This window comes from Cervus canadensis, chromosome 6, assembly GCF_019320065.1.
Source record: "Cervus canadensis isolate Bull #8, Minnesota chromosome 6, ASM1932006v1, whole genome shotgun sequence".
Classification (NCBI taxonomy): domain Eukaryota; kingdom Metazoa; phylum Chordata; class Mammalia; order Artiodactyla; family Cervidae; genus Cervus; species Cervus canadensis.
Genome location: NC_057391.1, coordinates 10560807 through 10583324, shown reverse-complemented (window position 1 = coordinate 10583324; position 22518 = coordinate 10560807). Strand labels below are relative to the sequence as shown.

At 38.4% G+C, this 22518-nt stretch overlaps 1 protein-coding gene and 1 non-coding gene across 3 annotated transcripts in view; one reads left to right on the top strand and one right to left on the bottom strand.

Moving 5' to 3' along the window:
* Positions 1-5310: 5310 nt before the first annotated feature.
* PSMC6 (proteasome 26S subunit, ATPase 6) overlaps positions 5311-22518 on the top strand; it is a 24630-nt gene continuing 7422 nt past the window's right edge. The window contains exons 1-12 of one of the 2 annotated variants that reach the window (XM_043470774.1): positions 5311-5467; positions 6449-6528; positions 6619-6658; positions 6906-6958; positions 9961-10028; positions 10273-10387; positions 13702-13789; positions 15102-15163; positions 15246-15369; positions 15720-15781; positions 17217-17337; positions 17482-17562. In XM_043470774.1, the coding sequence (XP_043326709.1) occupies positions 5341-5467; positions 6449-6528; positions 6619-6658; positions 6906-6958; positions 9961-10028; positions 10273-10387; positions 13702-13789; positions 15102-15163; positions 15246-15369; positions 15720-15781; positions 17217-17337; positions 17482-17562 (1021 nt within the window). In that variant the 5' untranslated portion in view covers positions 5311-5340. The remainder of the gene's footprint in view (positions 5468-6448; positions 6529-6618; positions 6659-6905; positions 6959-9960; positions 10029-10272; positions 10388-13701; positions 13790-15101; positions 15164-15245; positions 15370-15719; positions 15782-17216; positions 17338-17481; positions 17563-22518) is intronic. The other variant, XM_043470776.1, reaches the window with a different exon arrangement.
* Positions 9394-9500, bottom strand: LOC122444391. The gene has a single exon (XR_006270234.1). It is a non-coding gene; the product is annotated as a U6 spliceosomal RNA (small nuclear RNA).

Genomic DNA, 22518 nt, shown 5'->3' with positions numbered 1-22518 from the left:
GGGACACCTGATGTGACTTTCTGAAAAACACTATTCAGAGAAAAAGTGGTTTTAAAAAAACCCAACTAAACACTTTTTAAAGTAAGGCAGCTTTTAATCACAGGAAGTTCAAAACAGTTTTACAATAAACCTAAGTAACTATAGCATATTGTTTGACTTGCGAGGCCTCACAGTAAGATAAATGCTGGATAGCAATTTAACCAAAACTTGTGTATATTGTATATGGGAGGTGGAGGTAGGGAAAGTGGGAATCTGGAATAATACAAAAGTGCTGCTGAGTCTTTATCTTTCTTATTAGGAAGTCAAAAGACAAATCCTAAAATTGATCTAACAAGAAATAGCAGCATAAGCATATGACTTTAAAATGTGGTGGCAAAAACCAAAAAAGAAAAAAAACACATGTTAAGGAATTAAAGAATGGATCTCAAAGGTAGAATAGGCTGGGGCAATGGACTCTTTTTCAATCTAAGCCTCATAGTACTTAAAAAATTTTTATGTATTACCTTGATCAAAAAAGGGTATTTCCCACAAGTCTAGGAATTCCCCTTCTTGTTCTACCTCAACATATTACTGCTCAACCATAGATGCATTCAATTAAGTGCATTCTGATAACTATTTCAGGGTAGATACTTGGAATGGAAAATTTCTAAAAATTCTAGTGTTGTAGCCGATGTGTGAGCAAGAAAAAGTAGTTGCCACTTGCCTATCCGGTACTGTTTCCCAATTTCTCTCTAGAAAAATATTAGTTCTTATCATATTAGTTATCCTTCACCATGTAACAAATGATCATAAAACTTAGTGGCTTAAAACAACAAACATTTATTATCTTCAGTTTTTGTAGGCAGTTACTTGCCCATCCAGTACTGTTTCCCAATTTCTCTCTAGAAAAACACTAGTTTCTATTGTGTTAGTTATCCATCACCATGTAACAAGTGATCACAAAACTTAGTGGCTTAAAAACAACAAACACTCGTTATCTTCAGTTTTTTGGGCCAGCAGTTCAGGAACAGCTGAACTGGAGTGCATGACACAATCTCTCATGATGTTGCAATTAAGCCGAGCGCTCAGTCATCCGAAGGCTTGCCTAGGCCTGGAGGCGCTGCTTCCGAGATGGCTCACTCACAGGGCTGTTGGCAGAAGGTCTCAGTTCCTTGATGGCTGCTCCTTTCCATGAGAGTCTCTCCACAGATCTGCCGATGTGTCTTCTTGGTGTGACAGGTGGCTTCCCTCAGAGGGAGTGAGGAGGAAGCCCGAGTGCCCTTTATGGCCTAGTCTCAGCGGCTGTGTTCCGTCACTTTCACTTCATTCTCTTTGTCCAAAACACGTTGCTAGACGCAGGGGAGGGAAATTAGGCTCCACTTCTTCAAGTGGGAAGTATCAAAGCATTTGTGTACATATTTTAAAACCACAACACCTAGCAATGATACATTAGGTTAGGAGACTATCTGTAAATGATTTATTGAAGATCTAAATACATCTCATCACTGTTCGTTATGAAATCACTTTTAATGATCCTTTCCTCAATAACTAACATGTGGCCTAACTTCTCACCTCACTTCTTCTCTGCTCTGCAATATTTTAAGTGCCTTGAGAACTGATGACATTTCTTAGTCTTTTTGTATCCCTGTTTATCTATCACAGTGTCTAACATGTTCACAAATTTATTCAATAGTACATATATGTGTGTGCGTGTGTATAGATGCTTTCAAATTGTGGTGCTGGAAAAGACTCTTGAGACTGCAAGGAGATCAAACCAGTCAATCCTAAGTGAAATCAACCCTGGATATTCATTGGAAGGACTTATGCTAAAGCTGAGGCTCCAATACTTTGGCCACCAGATGTGAGGACCTGACTCATTGGAAAAGACCGTATGTTGGGAAAGATTGAAGGCAAAAGGAGAAGGGTGTGGCAGAGGATGAGATGGTTAGATAGCATCACCAACTCAATGGATATCAATCTGAGCAAACTCTAGGAGATAGTGGAAGACAAAGGATATACTGTCCATATACACGTGTGTGTGTGTGTGTGTGTGTGTGTGTGTGCGTAAAACTATCTTCTGAGGATACAATAATGAACAAGAAATACTCATAGTTCTTGTTCTCTTAGAGTTTATAGTCTACTTGGGGAAAAGATACATTTAATTGCATTTAAACATTTGAGCACACTTACAAATGTATAATTACCAATTAAGTTACATTTTCTGATGTACAGGGATACAGTCTTAGAGATGTGTATAAAAAAGGAACAGGACTGTTCTGTTGTAGGCATAGAGAAAATAGATAGGAAGTTCAGCTGAAGTGGAATTTTGCCATATAGGTGAACAAGAGTCAAAGGAGTCTAAAATATTGGTGTGTGTTGAACTAACACACCAGTACTTACAAATATTTATTGAACTGAATCAAACTGAGGTGCCTTTTTTTTCCTTTGCCTCTTTTTCTCTTCTTCACTTCTAGATGTCAGGGGTGAAATACTCTGGTATGGATAGACTAGTTTGACCAGAATAATTGCAACTAAGTGGGAGGAGGGACTAACCCTGCTCAATCCACCTTCCTTGTTTATTGTCTAACTGCAATTTTCAGTTATATTTGGAAAAAACAGAATAGAATATTCACACAATGTCCATAAGATTTTTTCCCAGTAAATTCAAAGACATCTTTTGTATTTTCTAATATTTTAATTTCCTAACAAAATTTCTGGTAGTTAAATTTACTTAAATTTGAACTTCATATGCATACATAGGATATACCTATTTAAATTCGAACATCAGAGCCTCTGGATGAGATGACAGCAAACAGAATCGGGAATGTCACTGATTCTGTTGAAACAACTATAAATTCTCCCCAGGAGTAATGCTGAGAAGAGGTACAGCAATGTGGACCTGTACCACAAAAATTGACGTCATTACTACTCTTAAATAATTTAAAATAACACTATTGAATACTTGGGGCTTCCTTGGTGGCTCAGTGGTAAAAATTCTGCCTGCTAGTGCAGGAGATGCAAGAGACATGGGTTTGATCCCTGAGTTTGGAAAAGCCCCTGGAGAAGGAAATGGAAACCTAGTCCAGTATTCTTTCCAGAGTAAGATACGATTGAGCATGCACACATGTATTAATAGCTTAGAGACACACTGTGTTGTTTAATATTCATGATATCCCTATGAGATAGGTAAAATATTATACTCATTTTACAGAGATTTTCGAAAGATTAATTTGTCCAAAAGCACAGAAATCTTAAAGACAGTTCTATCAGGTTTCACGTTCCTTAATCAGTCTACTTCAGCATCTTTATCTTGTGCCCCTCATCTCCACAACCCATCCCTTCCGGTCTCATTGGCCTTCTCTCTGTTCCAAGAAATGAGCCAAGCCCCTTTCACCTTTAGGGCTTCCCTGACAGCTCAGTTGGTGAGGAATCCACCTGCAATGCGGGAGACCTGGGTTCCAACCCTGGGTTTGGAAGATCCCCTGGAAAAGGAAAAGGCTACCCACTCCAGTATTCTGGCCTGGAGAATTCCATGGGCTGTATAGTCAATGGGGTCGCCAAGAGTCGGACACTACTGAGCAACTTTCACTTTCACTTTCCTTTCACCTTCAGATCTTTGCATTAGCTGTTTCCTCTGTTTGGAAGGTTTTTCACAAGTTTCTTGCATGGTAGGCTCCTTGTCTCAGATATCTATCCTAAATTAGTTCTCTTCATCTAACTCTGTAACACTACCCTGTTTTATTTACATTAGGTACAGCGTGTATTGACTATGCCAAAGCCTTTGACTGTGTGGATCACAATAAACTGTGGAAAATTCTGAAAGAGATGGGAATACCAGACCACCTGACCTGCCTCTTGAGAAACCTATATGCAGGTCAGGAAGCAACAGTTAGAATTGGACATGGACTAACAGACTGGTTCCAAATAGGAAAAGGGAGTTCATCAAGGCTGTATATTGTCATCCTGCTTATTTAACTTATATGCAGAGGACATCATGCGAAATGCCAGCCTGGATGAAGCACAAGCTGGAATCAAGATTGCCAGGAGAAATATCAATAACCTCAGATACGCAGATGACACCACCCTTATGGCAGAAAGTGAAGAAGAACTAAAGAGCCTCTTGATGAAAGTGAAAGAGGAGAGTGAAAAAGTTGGCTTAAAGCTCAACATTCAGAAAACTAAGATCATGGCATCTGGTCCCATCACTTCATAGCAAATAGATGGGGAAACAGTGGAAACAGTGGAAACAGTGGCTGACTTTATTTTTCTGGGCTCCAAAATCACTGCAGATGGTGATTGCAGTCATTAAATTAAAAGACGCTTACTCCCTGGAAGGAACATTAAGATCAACCTAGATAGCATATTAAAAAGCAGAGACAATACTTTGCCAACAAAGGTCTGTCTAGTCAAGGTTATGGTTTTTCTAGTGGTCATGTATGGATGTGAGAGTTGAACTATAAAGAAAGCTGAGCACGGAAGAATTGATGCTTTTGAACTGTGGTATTGTAGAGGACTCTTGAGAGTCCCTTGGACTGCAAGGAGATCCAACCAGTCCATCCTAAAGGAGATCAGTCCTGTGTGTTCATTGGAAGGAGTAATGTTGAAGCTGAAACTCCAGTACTTTGGCCACCTGATGCGAAGAGCTGACTCATTGGAAAAGACCCTGATGCTGGGAAAGATTGAGGGCAGGAAGAGAAGAGGATGACAGAGGAAGAGATGGTTGGTTGGCATCACCGACTCAATGGACATGGGTTTGGGTGGACTCCGGGGTTGGTGATGGACAGGGAGGCCTGGCGTGCTGTGGTTCATGGGGTCGCAAAGAGTCGGACAAGACTGAGCGACTGACCTGAACTGAACAGCATTTATAACACTTTGAAATCTTTTTTTTTTTTTTTTTTTTTATCTTCCCACCAGAGCAAATCCTTAGGACTTCATTCACCGAGTGAAGAAATAAATCAATAGCTAACTCCTTCTGTACCTGGAGATAATGGATAGTATTGCGTTATACCAACAAGCTATCTGTGTTACATCGATAAGCCATCATCGCTACTTAGAGAAATATGTATATTCTCTATTTTATTCTCATATTAGTTTATTACAAAGTCTTTAGTGGTTCCAGGACAGCATGTCTTAAAAACACCAAGGCTTCTCAGGGAACAGCGCCCTGCTCTACCCAGGCCGACCAGCAGGGGACGGTATAGGTGGAGGTCTCCTTCCGCGGGTTCCGGCGCCCTAGGCGCAGAAATTGGAGAAGTGGAGTGCAGAGGAGGAGCCAACCGGAAGGGGCGGGGTCACCTGGGAACCTGCCCTTCCAGGGAGGCTCTCCTCCCTCGCCCCGCCCCTTCCCCCGCCCGGGCGGCCATGGCCATTCCCGGCATCCCCTATGAGCGACGGCTTCTCATCATGGCGGACCCTAGAGATAAGGCGCTTCAGGACTACCGCAAGAAACTGCTGGAGCACAAAGAGATTGACGGCCGTCTCAAGGAATGTGAGTGCACCTTTCTTAACACATAATGTCGTACCTGGACCCGCTTCTGTCTCTGACAAAGCGGAGGCCTTTTGCCTAGTTCGGCAACCGAGTCCCGGGGATGAGAAGGCCTCGGTCCAGGGACAAGGCGCTTTGTCATTCCGCGCAGAACTTGGGAAGCCGAGCCTTCTCGGGCGTGGAAATGGTCTAGTCTGGTCTAGGTGACAGACAGAACACCCCCAGTTCTGAGATGAACGTGGAAAATGACCCGAGAAAGAGTGGGGAAGAAGTTGGTCAGAGATGTTTCCCAGGTTGAGGTGCAAGGAGTGCAGTGTTGGTGCAGCCCCGGGACCCGGAGCGGGGAAAAGACTTGAGTCAAAGAAGCTCAAGCAAGAGATGAGATTCTGGGGGGGTTGGCTTGTTAGTGGAGTGGAAAGCCGAACATGGGGTTTAAGGGATAAGGCGTATCGGTCAGTAATAGCCCTCTTCGTCTTTACTCGTGTTTTTGAATTGTCCTGCATTAAGTACACACGTTTCCCTTACCTCCTGAACTATTAAAAGAGTTTTGTATTTTTTCTTAATGCACCGTCACCGACGTAAAGAATGAAAACCTTAACCATAATTCTGTGGAGCTTTATTTAGGTTAAAAAGCCAGAGGATAACAGTCCATGTAGATAGATGAAGTGAGGAGGGTCTAACTCTTATTATTCGGATTTGTAATCTCAGATCCGGAAATGTCAGAAGGTCTGTATCTGTTAAGAATGTTACCTAAAATGTGCTCAAAGAAGTAAGTATTGCCGATCAAGAAAATAAAAATACGTGCTTTCTCTGTAATATTTCGTTTTGAAACATGTCATCTACAAACAGCATTGTTACTTTTGTGTGGTTTGATACAGTGAGTAAAAAATAAATGTAAAGTGAAACAGACAAAAATTAAGATTTGGTGGCTTAAACTCGCGAAGATTACTTAATTTTAAAAATGTTCAAATTATATTATTTCAGTAAGGGAACAATTAAAAGAACTTACCAAGCAGTATGAAAAATCTGAAAATGATCTGAAGGCTCTACAAAGTGTTGGGCAGGTAGGTAATGGAGTTTGGGATGTAGAGGGTGATGGTGGTTTATTTTTTTAGCTCTTGGCAAAAAATAATGCTCTCTTTTTTCTTTATTAGATTGTGGGTGAAGTACTTAAGCAGTTAACTGAAGAAAAATGTAAGTGTATTAGATTGTTAGTAAAGAGAAAAAGAGCAGGCTTACCTCCTTTCTGTCACGATCTTTGAATGCTTATTGCTTAAATGATTATAATGAAGGTAGATGATATTCTTGCATAGACTGAGTTTTCTTTCAAGTCTTGTCCTTTGGAAAACAGAAATAAAACTCAGCCTGCCGTCAGTGTGGATATATTTAGTTTTACTTTCTGTGTTTCAATTTGTTTTTTCATTTCTTTTTTCCCCTTTAGTCATTGTTAAAGCTACAAATGGACCGAGATATGTTGTGGGTTGTCGTCGACAGGTAACATTTTATATTTGTATAGTACTTTATAATTGACAAAAGTGCTTTCAAATAAGTTATTTAATTTTCCAGGTGGGCAAGTTAGAAATTATGCCCATAACTCCCAAAGGTGACTTGTTCAGATATAGCTAATTATTAGCAAAGCCTAAACTCAAACCATGGATTTGACTCCTGGTGAACTGAACTGAGAACTCAGTTGTGTCCCACTGTTTGTGACCCCATGGACTATACAGTCTGTGTAATTCTCCAGGTCAGAATACTGGAGTGGGTAGCCTTTTCCCTTCTCCAGGGGGTCTTCCCAACCCAGGGATCAAACCCAGGTCTTCTGCATTGCAAGCAGATTCTTACCAGCTGAGCCATCCTGGTAGTCTACTTTGCTAATTGATTGCATGAGCTCAGTCAGCTCTACACACAGAGAAATCAAAGAGTCTTAGAACTGAAAAATAACTGATTATTTTAATGTCTCTTTTTGAAGAAGACTTGAAAGTATTAAACCTTGTAAATTACACTTTAGACATTCAGAAATATTACTTATCAACTTTACTATAGGTTAAATTGATTTTGTATGAATTGGTTTAGATTAAAATAAGCAAATTAAAAGAATTCCAAGTTTTATTTTGCAGTCAAAAACTGACAAATAGATTTGAATTATTTAGTAACCACGGAAGGCAATTTATGTACTGCTCTATTCTTTAGGAAATGTCTTTAGCAAATTTTTAAAAACTCACTGGAAGAGCTTTCTCTGAGTGTTTGTTATATCAGGTTCGGGTTTTAAAACATTGATCCGACATGGCTATAGAATGGAATTTTACCCAGGGACTAAGTTCAGTCTTAAGATTTTGCTTACATATAAGTGGGATGATATTTTCTAAATCAAAATTTTAGATGCCTAATCCCACAAAGGATATTTATGTCCCTTTCAGGACCCTTTGGATGCCAGAAGTAGGCATTTAAAGATATTTCATGATTGTATGAGGGCAGTAGAGCATTTGAAAGCTGAAAAATATTAGAAAGGCCAGAATATATATTGCCTATAGATACAAATGAAATAACTTCTTATTGATCTCTGTTTAAGCTCTTGTTTCAAGTACAGTAGTCCCTCATCGGTGGGGGATATGTTCCAAGATTACCAGTGGATGCCTGAAACCTAGGCATATACCAAACCTATATGTGCTATATTTTTTACTATACATACATAGTTATTATGATAAAGTTTCCATTTATAAATAAGGGAGGGGAAACTACTGTATCTGGGAGATATTTTAGTTTAATCCATTATATTAAACCTAGTATTTAGCTTGCTTCCACTTCAACTTGCTCTATCTTGTCCAACTCTTTGCAACTCCATGGACTGTTGCCCTCCAGGCTCCTCTGCCCATGAAATTGAGAACACTGGAGTGCGGTGCCATTTCTTCCTCCAGGGGCTCTTCTGACCCAGGGATTGAATCCATGTCTCCTGCATTTGTCTTCTGCATTGGCAGGCAGATTCTTTACCACTGAACCACCAGGGAAGCCTCCCACTTCATTTTAACTGGCACTAAATCCTAAACAAAGCACTCTGCAAAATTCTGTGAAAAGGGTTCAGTAATTTGTGTGATTCTGAAATTGTATTAACAAGCAGTTTTCTAAACTATTGAAAAGTAACTTTTTTTTGAGAAACAGCCTGAGCCTGATTTGAATCTCTGAGGATAGATTTTATCCAATTCTACCCAAATAAGTTACACTGCCTAAATATGCCAATAAATTACTTAGTATGATTCAACTTAACATGAAATATGTTTATCATAGTTTTTGACATGTAGTAAAGGCATGAATGAAGGTTACTGGGATTTTTTTTCTGTTCTTTAGAATTTTAATAAAAAAAAATCTCTAGAGGGAAACAGTGCATTTCTCCCTTATCTACTGTGATCATGGAGTATATTCTTCTCAAAACCATAGTTTTTATTTATTTATTTATTGTAGTGGTTTTTGCCATACATTGACATGAATCAGCCATGGATTTACATGTGTTCCCCATCCCGATCCCCTCTCCCGCCTCCCTCTCCATCCCATCCCTCAGTCTTCCCAGTGCACCGGCCCTGAGCACTTGTCTCCTGCATCCAACCTGGGCTGGTGATCTGTTTCACACTTGATAGTATACTTATTTCAATGCTGTTCTCTCTGAACATCCCACCCTTGCCTTCTCCCACAGAGTCCCAAAGTCTGTTCTGTACATCTGTGTTTCTTTTTATGTTTTGCATATAGGGTTATCCTTACCATCTTTTTAAATTCCGTGTATATATGTGTTAATATACTGTATTGGTCTTTATCTTTCTGGCTTACTTCACTCTGTATAATGGGCTTCAGTTTCATCCATCTCATTAGAACTGATTCAAATAAATTCTTTTTAATGGCTGAGTAATATTCCATAGAGTATATGTACCACATCTTCCTTAAAAAATATGTAATGCTTCACGAATTTGCGTGTCATCCTTGCGCAGGGGCCACGCTAATTTTCTCTGTATCGCTCCAATTTTAGTATATGTGCTGCCGAAGCGAGCACAAACCATAGTTTTTAAAACAAATTTAATGGACGTACTTGTAAGATGGTTTCCTTTCTTTCTTCACAAATGTTCACTAAGGGATTTCTATACATATACTTTGGTACCAGCTTCCAAAGTCACTGTACTACAGTGCCAAAATCAAAATGATGAGCAAAACTATTAAATAGTGAGCCTTTGAAAGTAAAACATTGCAGTCAGTTCCTGCTTCAAAAACAAAGTCGTTGCCTCCTCAAATTTTGTGTATTAGGGGTTTCACATTTCACACTGAGATTGCACAAAAAGGGCACTTTTTTAAGGGGCAGAGGGAGATAACTTTGAATTACTGTGTGTTGTTTATAATCTAATATTAGTGTTCTCTCTGAAGGGTAAAAATGATTATTTGGCTTCTAACTATGCTCTTGTAGACTGTTATTCCCTCTTTCAAATGTTTATGTAACACTTTCTGTTTTATAAAATTAGCTTGACAAAAGTAAGCTGAAGCCAGGAACAAGAGTTGCTTTGGATATGACTACACTAACTATCATGAGGTAGGTTTCTTGTGCTATTTAGTTAACCTTTTATTGTCATAGAGGGAAGATTTTATCCAAAATAGATGCTTCCTGAGATCACTGAATATATTGCCATTTTTCTGGTTTTACTAATTTCAGATTAATTTAAACATGATTTTATAAGATCTCCTACAGGTTCTTGTATAAGCAAATCATTTATACTCTTTGTAGGCTGAGACAAAATACATCTTTTAAAAGAAAAGTACACACTCTATCATTACAGATATTTGCCAAGAGAAGTGGATCCATTGGTTTACAACATGTCTCATGAGGACCCTGGGAATGTTTCTTATTCTGAGATTGGAGGGCTCTCAGAACAGATTCGGGAATTAAGAGAGGTTGGTAGTGTATGCTTTGTTCTCTGAACTTAACCAAGAAATAGTACTGGTTTTAAAATACATGAAGGCCAGCGCTTGTGGTGTCTGGGTCTCTGGAGCCTGGACTGCAGTCTGGGGAGGCTGAGAAGGCAGATGGCAGCGCTCCCAGCTCCCCTCCCTGCCCCACCTCTGTCCTAGGGGCCAGGCTTTACCTGTGTGGTGGTGGGTAGGCTGTCTGTTAAGACGTGTCATGTACATTTGTATCAAAAATAAATAAGTGACCATGAAAAAGAAATGCCTGAAGGAAGAGAGAGGATGTAAAATTACTTTGTCCAAATAATGTTTACTGAATATTATATAAATAGTATTTTTGCTGAGAGAAAAATAGCTCTGAAGCTCTAGCTATAAAAATTACAGGTTTTTGTAATTTGGATATAATTTGGTGTTAGAAAAATCTTGCTCTTTTTTTTGTGACAAAGAAGGGGTAAAAACTAAGAATAATTGATATATACTGAATATATTGAATGATGGATATAATCCAGTACTCATGCCATCTGATACTTTAATTATCTCGTAATTTACTTGGGTTGGAGCACATTTGGATAGTGTGTGAAATGTAGTTTTTCCTACAACCTCGTTATACTATTACCCTTATAATGGAGAAGGCAATGGCAACCCACTCTAGTACTCTTGCCTGGAAAATCCCATGGACAGAGGAGCGTGGTAGGCTACAGTCCATGGGGTCCCAAAGAGTCGGACACGACTGAGCGACTTCAAGTCAAGTTATAATAGAGTAAGTTATCTGTGCCTTACATATTTTGTTAAAGCTGTTTACTGTCATTTAAGAGAAATACTGGCTTTAGGTGGCATAAATGGTGTGCTGCAGTCCGTGGGGTCACAGAGTGGGGCACAGCTTAGCGAATGAACAACAGAAGCAATTACGTTCCTAGGTGAAGAATCAAATCAGGATTGCCTTGCTTCACAGTACGGATAGCTTCTTAACAATTTTCTTTTAAGAAGATTACATTGTCCTATTGATTTCATCCTAATTTAGGATGGAAATACTCAGGAATGAATTTGGTTAGTTAGAAAAGCTTACATTATCTGATTTCAGCACTTTAAATTTTCTGGAACTCTTATTAAAGTTGCAGATTCTTAAGCTCTCTGCATGGTTTTGATGTAATGGATTAGCAGTAGAATCCACAGGAATTGGCATTTAAACAAGCATTCTGGGGGACTTGCATTGCTGTCCAGTGGTTAAGACTCTTCTACTCCCCGTGCTGGGACCCTGGGTCCCAGGCCTGGTTGGGAAACAAAGATACCATGTGCCTCATGGTGTGGCCTAAAAAACAAAAATAAGCAAGCATTCCAGATGATTATGAAACCAAGCTTTTTTATTTTTTTTTTAACCATACTTGAGGAAGCACTGGCTTAAACATAAAGCCTTTTATTTTCACTTAGTAGTTAATGAAAGGGCAGAGACAGAACTGGTGCTTCATGAAACAGTGAAATCTTTTACAGTGGTTTGCTGCATTAGCCATAGGAGCAGAATCTCCCTCTTTCTCTCTCTCTCTCTCTCACACACACACACACACACTCACCACGGACATGCAGTCCCTTTTTGATTGGCAGACAGTTGAGAATATTAATTACACACACACACCATGGACATCTGCAGACAGTTGTGAATATTAATTAAACACACACACACACACACACACACACCATGAACATGCAGTCCCCTTTTCCATCTGCAGACAGTTGAGAATATTAGTTACATACACATACCATGGACATAGGCAGACAGTTGAGAATAAATTACACACACACACACACCATGGACAACTGCAGACAGTTGAGAATATTAAACATACACACCATGAACAAGCAGTCCCCTTTTCCATCTGCAGACAGTTGAGAATATTAATTGCCCACAATTTTGGTATGTCTTAATCATACCTTATGTGCACAACTATTCAATAAAAGTTTCTCTCTCAAGTTACTGGTAAACAGTGGCAGACTTCATTTTTTTAGGCTCCAGAATCACTGCAGATGGTCACTGCAGCCATGAAATTAAAAGACGTTTGCTCCTTGAAAGAAAAGCTATGACCAACCTAAACTGCCTATTAAAAAGCAGAGACATTATTTTACCAAGAAAGGTCTGTCTGTTCAAAGCTATGGTTTTTCCAGTAGTCATGTATGGATATGAGAGTTAGACTATAAAGAAAGCTGAGTGCTGAAGAATTGATGCTTTTGAACTGTGGTGTTGGAGAAGACTCTTGAGAGTCCCTTGGACTGCAAAGAGATCCAACCAGTCCATCCTAAAGGAAATCAGTCCTGAATATTCATTGGAAGGGCTGAAGCTGAAGCTGAAGCTGACACTCAAATACTTTAGCCACCTAATGTGAAGAACTGACTCACTAGAAAAGACCCTGGTGTTGGGAAAGATTGAAAGTGGGAGAAGAGGATGACAGAGGATGAGATGGTTGGATGGCATCAACAATGCAATGGACTTGAGTTTGAGCAAGCTACAGGAGTTGGTGATGGACAGGGAAGCCTGGCATGCTGCAGTCCATGGGGTCGCAGAAAGTTGGACACAGCTGAGCAACTGAACTGAACTAGAACATTAAGAGCAGAATTTATGGTTTTGTTAAGACTACTATGACAAAATGCCAACCTAAGAAAATTTTAAATAACATTTCTTTTAGTGGAAATTTTATAATAATTTTTGTTATATTCAAATGCAAAAGTGTGGACCTTTTTGGGTTTTTCTGCTTAACTGATTTTTTTGTAGTATAATGTTTTTGTTGATGCATAATTTATATTCAGTGAAATTTTAAATGTACATGTTTTTAAATGTACAGTTCAAGTATGTTTTGACAGGTTATATGCCTGTGCAACCATCACGCCCGCCAAGTGTGTGGTTATTTTAACAAGTGTGCTAAATAAGCAGTACAAATTACCACATGCTTTTTTTAAAAAATGAGTATTTTTATGTATTTATTTGACTGTCCTCATCTTAATTGTAGCATGCAGGATCTAGTTCCCCAGCCCAGTCTTCTGCATTGAGAGTGTGAAGTCTTAGGCACTGGACCACCAGGGAATTTCTGCCACATGCTTTTTAATTAATTTTTAAAATATTTTAAGCTCTTTAGATTTAAGAGATATCTTACATCTGCCTGAAAAAAGACCTCTAATATAAATGGTTTTACATAGCACCAAATTCTGGATCTATTATGAATTATGCGTGTACGTAACAGCTCATACTGTACTTAAAATATTTGAAAGTACGTTAAAATGTTAACTCTTTAAGAAACCTGCAACTTCTTTTCTAGGTAATAGAATTACCTCTTACAAACCCAGAATTATTCCAGCGTGTAGGAATAATACCTCCAAAAGGCTGTTTGTTATATGGACCACCAGGTTGGTATTAAGCTACGTCTATCTCAGTATGAATCAATGAATAAAACAATAAGATGGAAATATTTAATGTCACCATTTCAGCCTTCATTCTGTTCAGAGTAAGGAGGCAACTGGAGATGTGTGTCTAAAATTTTCTTAGGCTTGCTTAGTCTTATGTTTCATAAGTATATATCTTAACATGCTGTGTGATTCTAGCCAGTTGTCCCGTGTGGTTCACAGACCTCTGGGTATCCCAGAGATGCTTTCAGGGCATCTGCCAGGTCAGAACTTACTTTTGTAATACTAAGATGTCAACACATTAAAAAAGGCAGCTAACATCTGTGCTGATGGTGCAAGGCTGCTCATGATGTAGCATGAATCAATTAAGTCAATGGCACAAAATATTACAATAGTCACTGTCTTTGTGGCCACTCAACATGTGCAGTATGAAAAGAGGCCAGTTTCACTTTAAAATGTCCTTGATAAACTTGTAAAAATATGAACTTTTGATCCTCGAATAATGTCTTGTATTTTGTGAGGAAATGGAAAATACTTTAAAATACTTCTGTTGCATTCTTAATATGGTAGATATCTCCAAGAAAACCATTTGTGCAGTTATTCAGTTGTCTGCTAAATTCACTGCTTTTCACAGAGTACCATTTTACTTGAAAGGAAAATTTACAATTAATTATCAGACTGGTTATTGGTAACCTTGCACATATTTTTTAAAAAATGAATGAAGTTAGCCAATCATGTTAAACAACTGACTCCATCTGTAACCATTTATAAAATTGGAACTTTCGCACAAAAATTTGAGTTTTTGAAAACTTTATATCTGGTACTGTGAGCTTGACAACTTTCCAATGTGTTAATACAGGACAGGGTGAGATTGGTTATGGTATTAGCAAATGTGATTTTTAAAATATTGTATATTGGAAAATGCCAGTGTTTAGAAGATTTTAATAATCCACTGAATCAATAGTTCCAAATAGCCAATACTTAATGTTACAGTATCATACCGAAATGTCATATGTAAATATCATAAGTAAAGATTCACTCAGTGTGCAGTATAGACCAATGGATTTTAATGTGTAAGTTTCCATCATAGGCTGTTAGTAAGTAGGGTTTGATATATTTCTAGAGTTATGTATTTGGTTGGCTTAAAATAAAATTAGGATGTTTTGAATCAAATGGAAATTCTATTCAGGACGTAGCCTCCTTTTGCAAAATTTACTATTCAAAGGATTACATTCTTAAAAGCTTTTGAAAATTTATCTTACTTTCCCTCAAATTTACATTGCTTTTCAAAAATTACTTCTTTTTTCATTGCCAGGTACAGGAAAAACACTCTTGGCACGAGCTGTGGCTAGCCAGCTGGATTGCAATTTCTTAAAGGTAAAGGGAAGATTCTTTGTGTAGTTGTTGAAATTAAATTTTAATTGTCTTATGTTTATCTTAATGTTTTTCCTTTAATCAGGTTGTATCTAGTTCTATAGTAGACAAGTACATTGGTGAAAGTGCTCGTTTGATCAGAGAAATGTTTAATTATGCCAGGGACCATCAGCCATGCATCATTTTTATGGATGAAATAGATGCTATTGGTAAGAATAACACTTTTTAAAATTTATTTTAAACTTTTCTTGAAAGTGTTAGGAAAATTTTTTTAAATCTAAAACTTTTCCATCTCTTTTTACCTCTAATTGCAACTTCTGTGAAGTAGCAAGATGAATGTTATTTTTTTAATTCTTAAAGTTTAACCAATCTTAATAAACTTTAACATTGAGAAAATGAGAAACATAACCAAAATCAATTCTAATTTTATCAGTATAATTTTTGTTAATTACTTTTCATCTTAATACTTTAAAGCCTAGAACTAACGTTTTCGTATTGTTTTCTTAAATGATGCTTAAAGAGGAAGAGTAACACATAAGTTTCCATATCATTATTTTAGGTGGTCGTCGGTTTTCTGAGGGTACTTCAGCTGATAGAGAGATTCAGAGAACTTTAATGGAGGTAATATTTGGTAAAAGTGGTTTAGAAGAAAGTCAGTATTTATAAAATGAATAAGTATACATTGGATATTTGAAAGTCAAAATATGTTCAATGGTTTAAATGAAGAATGCATTTATGTATGAAATTCGATAATATTGACAGGAATGAGCACTTTTGTCTGGCACAGTCTCTAGTAAGAAAATGAGTCCTAGAAAACAATAGGGATATCCACAAATTTTCATTTGATTTACTGCTCTACTGTTCTGTATTTTGAGCAGACTGACCATTTAAATATTTAAATTGTATATTCTACTTGTGTTGTGAATGTGACTTGTATTAGTTTTATTGAGATATTTTACAAGTGACAAATATATTAAAACTGGTAACAAAGGAGTTGTGATTATGTATTAGGCTATTCTGAAAATTAGTGATACTTTCCTCTATTGTTGACAACAAAAGAAAGCTAAAATTGTTTTGATTATTGAAGATGGATGCTGGGATATTGAAATGTATATTAAAGCTTTTTCCCACTCTAAGTTCTGTGAAAGTGATGGCAAGATTTTAAACACATTTTCCAACTTCTATAAATAGATAGGTAGCATAGGTAACACATTGTCAGTTTCTGTCTCAGTGGGGGTATTTGAAAACTGTTTTTTATAAATTTTTCTGGTCTGCTCAGAAAATACACAGTATTTCAAAATTAGTTGTAGGGTCGTTTAGAAGCCTTGAATTGAGTTATTTTTAAAGCAGCACATGCTAGTTTTATTGATGTAGCTGATATGCTATTTAGTTAACATTTTGGGAATGTTAGACATGTTGACATGAAGAAATAGACATATTGTTAGATTAGCTTTGTTTTAAAGATGTTGTTGAATGCAGTTAGATTTTCCAGCATTTACTCAAGAAAGCTTTAGAAATCGAAGGAAATATGTTAGGTGTCTCAGTATTTCTATGTATAATAGAATTATTTGAAAAGATATTTAATGGATTTGTTATCAGATTTGTAGACAATCATTGTGTCCGGTTATGTTAATGTAAATTTTATATCTGACATACTATAAGCACTTGAAATGTTAGTTATTATTTTTATTTTAAAACTAATTCTATCAAAAAATTCGAACATTGGAAATCAGATCCACATAGTTTAGTTTCATAAGTTTTGCTTAGATGGATGCCTTCAGATTTATTAGACCTAGTCTAATAGAAAGTAGAAAGGTATATATATGTAGAAAGGTATATAGTTAAAAAATCTATCTTGGAACTTTTAGCATGAAAAATATATCCCTTTATGTAAGAAAAAAATATTCCATCAAATGATCATTCTGCACATCATATATCTATCTGTAAGCAATACATTTCATAGCTTTAGGCATATAAAAGTTGTGTCTGAGTTTTTTAATGGTTGGGCTATTTTATAAAATGTACCTTTGATTTATATTCACAAATACATTCTTAGCTACTGAATCAAATGGATGGATTTGATACTCTGCATAGAGTTAAAATGATCATGGCTACCAACAGACCAGATACACTGGATCCTGCTTTGCTTCGTCCAGGCAGATTAGATAGAAAAATACGTGAGTTAAATTTCTTCGCCTGCTGTCCATTTGTCTTTGTCTATGTCTATTTCTCTATCCCAAACCTCCTCCTCATGCCCTACTCTATTTCACAAAGAAAAAACCTGACTGTAATAGAATTTTTTATAATTTTCTTATTTTCAGATATTGATTTACCAAACGAACAAGCAAGGTTAGATATATTGAAAATCCATGCAGGTCCCATTACAAAGCACGGTGAAATAGGTAAGGAAATAGCTTATTTTTTATATATTCACATTTGGTAACCATGAAGCAAAATACTACTCGATATTATCGATAGTCTACCAAATTGAGTTTTAGATTCAAGAAACATGGTGTTCTTGAATTCACCTAATAGTTATTGAGCATCAGCTATATGCTGAATTGTTCTAAGTGCCTAGGATATAGCAATGAACAAAACAGACAAGTTCCTGCCTTCATATAACTTGTTAGCAGAGACAGGTGAAGTGAGTAAAATATTCAGTTGACTCTTGAGCAACATGGGATTGAACTGTGTGTATCGGCTTATATGGGGATCTTTTTCTTTAGTAAATGCTGAAGTACTACCTGACTGACTTTGGTTGAATACACAGATGCAGAATTATGGATATGGAAGGCTGACTATAAGTTATGCACAGATTTTCGATTACTCAGAGAGCTGATGCCTATATCTTTTGTGTTCTTCAGAGTCAACAGTCTAGTATATTCAGTTCAGTTCAGTTCAGTTGATCAGTCATGTCTGACTCTTTGCGAGCCCGTGGACTGTAGCACGCCAGGCTTCCTTGTCTATCACGAACTCCCGTAGCTTACTCAAACTCATGTCCATCAAGTCAGTGAAGCCATCTAACCATCTCATCCTCTGTCGTCCCCTTCTCCTTCCACCTTCATTCTTTCCCAGCATCAGGGTCTTTTCTAGTGAGTCAGTTCTTCTCATCAGGTGACCAAAGTATTCGAGTGTCAGCTTTAGCTTCAGTCCTTCCAATGAATATTCAGGACTGATTTCCTTTAGGATGGACAGGTTGGATCTCCTTGCAGTCCAAGGGACTCTCAAGAGTCTTCTCTAGCACCACAGTTCAAAAGCATCAGTTCTTCAGCACTCAGCTTTCTTTATAGTCTAACTCTCATATCCATACATGACTACTGGAAAAACCATAGCTTTGAACAGACAGACCTTTCTTGGTAAAGTAATGTCTCTGCTTTTTAATACACTATTTAGGTTGGTCATAGCTTTTCTTCCAAGGAGCAAGCGTCTTAATTTCATGGCTGCAGTGACCATCTGCAGTGATTTTGGAGCCCCCCAAAATAAAATCTCTCACTGTTTCCACTGTTTCCACATCCATTTGCCATGAAGTGATGGGACCAGATGCCATAATTTTAGTTTTTTGAATGGTGAGTTTTAAGCCAACTTTTTCACTCTCCTCTTTCACTTTCATCAAGAGGCCATTTAGTTTTTCTTCACTTTTCTGCCATAAGATTGGTGCCATCTGCATATCTGAGGTTATTGATAATTCTCCTGCCAATCTTGATTCCAGCTTGTGCTTCATTGAGCCTGGCATTTCGCCTGATGCACTCTGCATACAAGTTAAATAAGCAGGGTGACAGTATACAGCCTTGATGTATTCCTTTCCTGATTTGGAAGCAGTCTGTTGTTCCATGTCCAGTTCTAACTGTTACTTCTTGACCTGCATACAGATTTCTCAGGAGGCAGGTCAGGTGGTCTGGTATTCCTGTCTCTTGAAGAATTTTACACAGTATGTTGTAATCCACAGAGTCAAAGGCTTTAGCAAAGCCAATAAAGCAGAAATAGATGTCTTTCTGGAACTCTCTTGCTTTCTCGATGATCCAATGGATATTAGCAATTTGATCTCTGGTTCCTCTGCCTTTTCTAAATCCAGCTTGAACATCTGGAAGTTCTCGGGTCACGTACTATTGAAGCCTGGCTTGGTGAATTTTGAGCATTACTTTGCTAGTGTGTGAGATGAGTGCAGTTGTGTGGTAGTTTGAACATTCTTTGGCATTGCCTTTCTTTGGGATTGGAATGAAAACTGACCTTTTCCAGTCCTGTGGTCACTGCTGCATTTTCCAGATTTGCTGGCATATTGAGTGTAGCACTTTCACAGCATCATCTTTTAGGATTTGAAGTAGCTCAGCTGGAATTCCATCACCTCCACTAGCTTTGTTCTTAGTTACGCTTTCTAAGGCCCTCTTGACTTCACATTTTAGGATGTCTGACTTTAGGTGAGTGAGCACACCATCGTGGTTATCTGGGTCATGAAGGTCTTTTTTGTATAGTTCTTCTGTGTATTCTTGCTTCCTCTTCTTAGTATCTTCTGCTTCTGTTAGGGCCACACCATTTCTGTCCTTTATTGTGCTCATCTTTGCATGAAAATGTTCCCTTGGTATCTAATTTTCTTGAAGAGGTCACTGTCTTTCCCATTCTATTGTTTTCCTCTATTTCTTTGCATTGATCACTAAGGAAGGCTTTCTTATCGCCTTGTTTTTCTTTGGGACTCTGCATTCAAATGGGTGTATCTTTCCTTTTCTCCTTTGCCTTTAGCTTTTCTTCTTTTCTCAGCTATTTCTAAAGCCTCCTGAGACAACCATTTTGCCTTTTCGCATTTCTTTTTCTTAGTAATGGTCTTGATCACTGCCTCCTATACAGTGTCACGAACCTCTGTCCATAGTTCTTCAGGTACTCTGTCTATCAGATATAATCCCTTGAATCTATTTGTCACTTTCACTTTATAATGGTATGATTTGGTCATACCTGAATGGTCTGGTGTTTTTCTCTACCTTCTTCAATTTAAGTCTGAATTTGGCACTAAGGCGGTCATGACCTGGGCCATGGTCAGTTCTGGGTCTTGTTTTTGCTGACTGTGTAGAGCTTCTCTATCTTTCGCTGCAAAGGATATAATCAATCTGATTTCAGTATTGACCCTCTGGTGTTGTCCATGTGTAGAATCTTCTCTTGTGTTGTTGGAAGAGGGTGTTTTCTAAGACCAATGTTTTCTCTTGGCAAAACTCTGTTAGCCTTTGCCCTGTTGCATTTTGTAATCCAAGGCCAAATTTGCCTTTTATTCCAGGTATCTCTTGACTTCCTACTTTTGCATTCCAGTCTCCTATAATGAAAACGACGTCTCTTTTGGTGTTAATTCCAGAAGATCTTGAAGGTTTTCATAGAACCATTCAACTTCAGCTTCTTCAGCATTACTGGTCTGGGCATAGACTTGGATTACTGTGATATTGAATGGTTTGCCTTGCAAACAAAAAGAGATCATTCTGTTGTCTTTGAGATTGTGCCCAAGTACTGCATTTTGCACTCTTTTGTTGACTATGAGGGCTACTCCATTTCTTATAAGGGATTTTTGCCCACAGTAGTAGATAGAATAGTCATCTGAGTTAAATTCACCCATTCCAGTCCATTTTAGTTCACTGATTCCTCAAATGTCAATGTTCACTCTTGCCATCTCATGTTTGACCACTTCCAGTTTGCCTTGATTCGTAGACCTAACATTCCAGGTTCCTATGCAGTATTGCTCTTTACAACATAGGACTTTACTTCCATCACCAGTCACATCCACAACTGGGTGTATTGTTTTTTCTTTGGCTCCGTCTCTTCATTCTTTCTGGAGTTATTTCTCCACTGATCTCCGGTAGCATACTGGGCACCTACCCACCTGGGGAATTCATCTTTCAATGTCTTATCTTTTTGCCTTTTCATACTGTTCATGGGCTTCCCTTCTCCAGTGGACCGTGTTTTGTTGGAACTCTTCACCATGACCCGTCCATCTTAGGTGGCCCTACACTGCCTGGGTCATAGTTTCCTTGATTTAGACAAGGCTGTGGTCCAGATCAGTTTGGTTAGTTTTCTTTGATTGTGGTTTTCATTCTGTTGCCCTCTGATGGATAAGGACAAAAGGCTTATGGAAACTTCCTGATGGCAGAGACTGACTGAGGGGGAAACTGGTTCTTGTTCTGATGGGTGGGACAAGCCCTGGGACAATGCTCAGTAAATCTTTAATCCAATTTTCTATTGATGGGCTGTGTTCCCTCCCTACCATTTGCCCTGAGGGCAAACTATGGTGGAGGTAATGAAGATAGTGGTGACTTCCTTCAAAAGGTCCCATGAACGCAATGCTGCACTCGGTGTCCCTGACCCCACAGCAGACACCACAGACCCACGCCTCCGCCAGAGACTCCTGGACACTCACGGGCAAGTCTGGGTCAGTTTCTTGTTGGGTCACTGCTCCTTTCTCTTGGGTCCTGGTGCACACAAGGTTTTGTTTGTGCCCTCCAAGAGTCTGTTTCCCCAGTTCTACGTAAGTTCTGGTGGCTCTATGGTGGATTAATGGTGACCTCCAAGAAGGTTTATGGCATACCCAGATCTGCTGCACTCAGAGCCCCTGTCCTTGCGGCAGGCCACTGCTGACCCATACCTCCACAGGAGACACTCAGACACTATTCTGGCTCAATCTCTGTGGGGTCTCTGGGTCCTGGTGCACACAAGGTGTGTTTGATCCCTCCAAGTGTCTCTGGTTGGTATGGGATTTGATTCTAAACATGATTTTGCCCCTCCTAACCCTTATGGCAGAAAGTGAAGATGAACTAAAAAGCCTCTTGATGAAAGTGAAAGAGGAGAGTGAAAAAGTTGGCTTAAAGCTTAACATTCAGAAAACTAAGATCATGGCATCTGGTCCCATCACTTCATGGGAAATAGATGGGGAAACAGTGGAAACAGTGTCAGACTTTATTTTTCTGGGCTCCAAAATCACTGCATATAGTGACTGCAGCCATGAAATTAAAAGACGCTTACTCCTTGGGAGGAAAGTTATGACCAACCTAGACAGCATATTAAAAAGCAGAGACATTACTTTGCCAACAAAGGTCTGTCTAGTCAAAGCTATGGTTTTTCCAGTAGTCATGTATGGATGTGAGAGTTGGACTGTGAAGAAAGCTGAGTGCCGAAAAATTGATGTTTTTGAACTGTGGTGTTGGAGAAGACTCTTGAGAGTCCCTTGGACTGCAAGGAGATCCAACCAGTCCATCCTCAAGGAGATCAGTCCTGGGTGTTCATTGGAAGGACTGATGTTGAAGCTGAAACTCCAATACTTTGGCCACCTGATGCGAAGAGCTGACTCATTTGAAAGGACCCTGATGCTGGGAAAGATTGAGGGCAGGAGG